Source organism: Fragaria vesca, unplaced genomic scaffold (genome assembly GCF_000184155.1).
Source record: "Fragaria vesca subsp. vesca unplaced genomic scaffold, FraVesHawaii_1.0 scf0511933, whole genome shotgun sequence".
Classification (NCBI taxonomy): Eukaryota; Viridiplantae; Streptophyta; class Magnoliopsida; order Rosales; family Rosaceae; genus Fragaria; species Fragaria vesca.
In genome coordinates this window covers 1-1,191 of record NW_004442396.1, presented here as the reverse complement: position 1 = coordinate 1,191, position 1,191 = coordinate 1, and the positions used below count along the sequence as shown (strand labels likewise).

General features: G+C 38.0%; 1 protein-coding gene across 1 annotated transcript; it reads right to left on the bottom strand.

Annotated features, from left to right (window-relative positions):
- Positions 1–76: 76 nt before the first annotated feature.
- On the bottom strand, positions 77–595 carry LOC101295291 (the record flags this gene model as incomplete). Its single annotated transcript, XM_004309340.1, has 1 exon — positions 77–595. A coding segment is annotated over one exon (519 nt), but the record flags the coding sequence as incomplete, so codon positions are not given.
- Between the last annotated feature and the right edge of the window lie 596 nt (positions 596–1,191).

Sequence of the window (1,191 nt, the reverse complement as noted above, 5' to 3'; positions counted from 1 at the left end):
AATTAATCTGCCACTTCACACATGAACAAGTACGAGTAGAGAGGTCCACTGAATAGGAGTACTTATCATTCCTAACCTCATAAACATTTTCATGGGAAGCAATCACCCTGAACACACGAGACCTATCAAGCTGCTCTTTCAGCCTCTTCTCCATTTTAGGAGTAAGCCTGGTAGTCCAAGATTTTGACTCAACACTCCTTTCTGACATCATCTTCATTTCTTTCATTCTAGTTTGATCTAACATAGCGAAAGGGGGCAGTGAACGCTCAGCAACAATCCAGTTATTAAAGGATTCAGCAATACCATTTGCCATAATCCCATACCGACAACCTTTAAAAAAAGCACGGCACCAATGTTCCAATGGAATCTCCCTTATGAATTCATCAATAGTAGCAGTACCACCCTCATCTCTCAAATTTTTTAAATGAAAGTAAAAAGACTTCTCAGTCGATGCGTAAGCCACTTTAAAGAATTTTTGTAACACATCAGCAACAACAATTTCCCCTCCTTTGTTCTTATACTTTCGACTAAGGTTGTATCGCAAATGATGATAACAGTAAAGATGAGGATTACCAGGAAAAATGAGATCAAATCCCTTCAACAAACCAACACCACGATCACTAATGAATGTGATAATCCTTCCTTGCGGTTCCAACAAAGCCTTCAAGTTCTTGAAGAAAAACAACCAGTTTTCTTCAGTCTCTGAATCACAAAAACACAAGGCTAAAGGGAAGAAACCTGCACAATAAAAAAACAAACAAACAATTACTAGGGGCAGTAAAATAAACAGCAGCGTGCCGCTGCACCGCTAACGGGAGCGTTCCGCTCCAAAATGAAAGTCTAACAAACCATAAAACTATAAGAAAACATATTCGAATCAGAAGAATGAAGATTTCAAAAATTACTGGGGGGTAGTAAAATATATAGAGGCAAAAAAATACAATTAACTACCCCCAGTAAGCTTCTACTGGGGGTAGTAAACCTGCAAAACAGTATCTCCAAAGGCTATTATACACATTAAAACAGTGAAAAATCAACTTAGATGCGAAATAATAAAGTTTACTGGGGGTAGTATCGTTTAAAATAGAGATTACTACCCTAGTAATCTTCTACTGGGTGTAGTAAACTTGCAAAACAATATCCCCAAAGGCCGTAATACACATTAAAATGTGCTTCTGCACAGCTAATGGG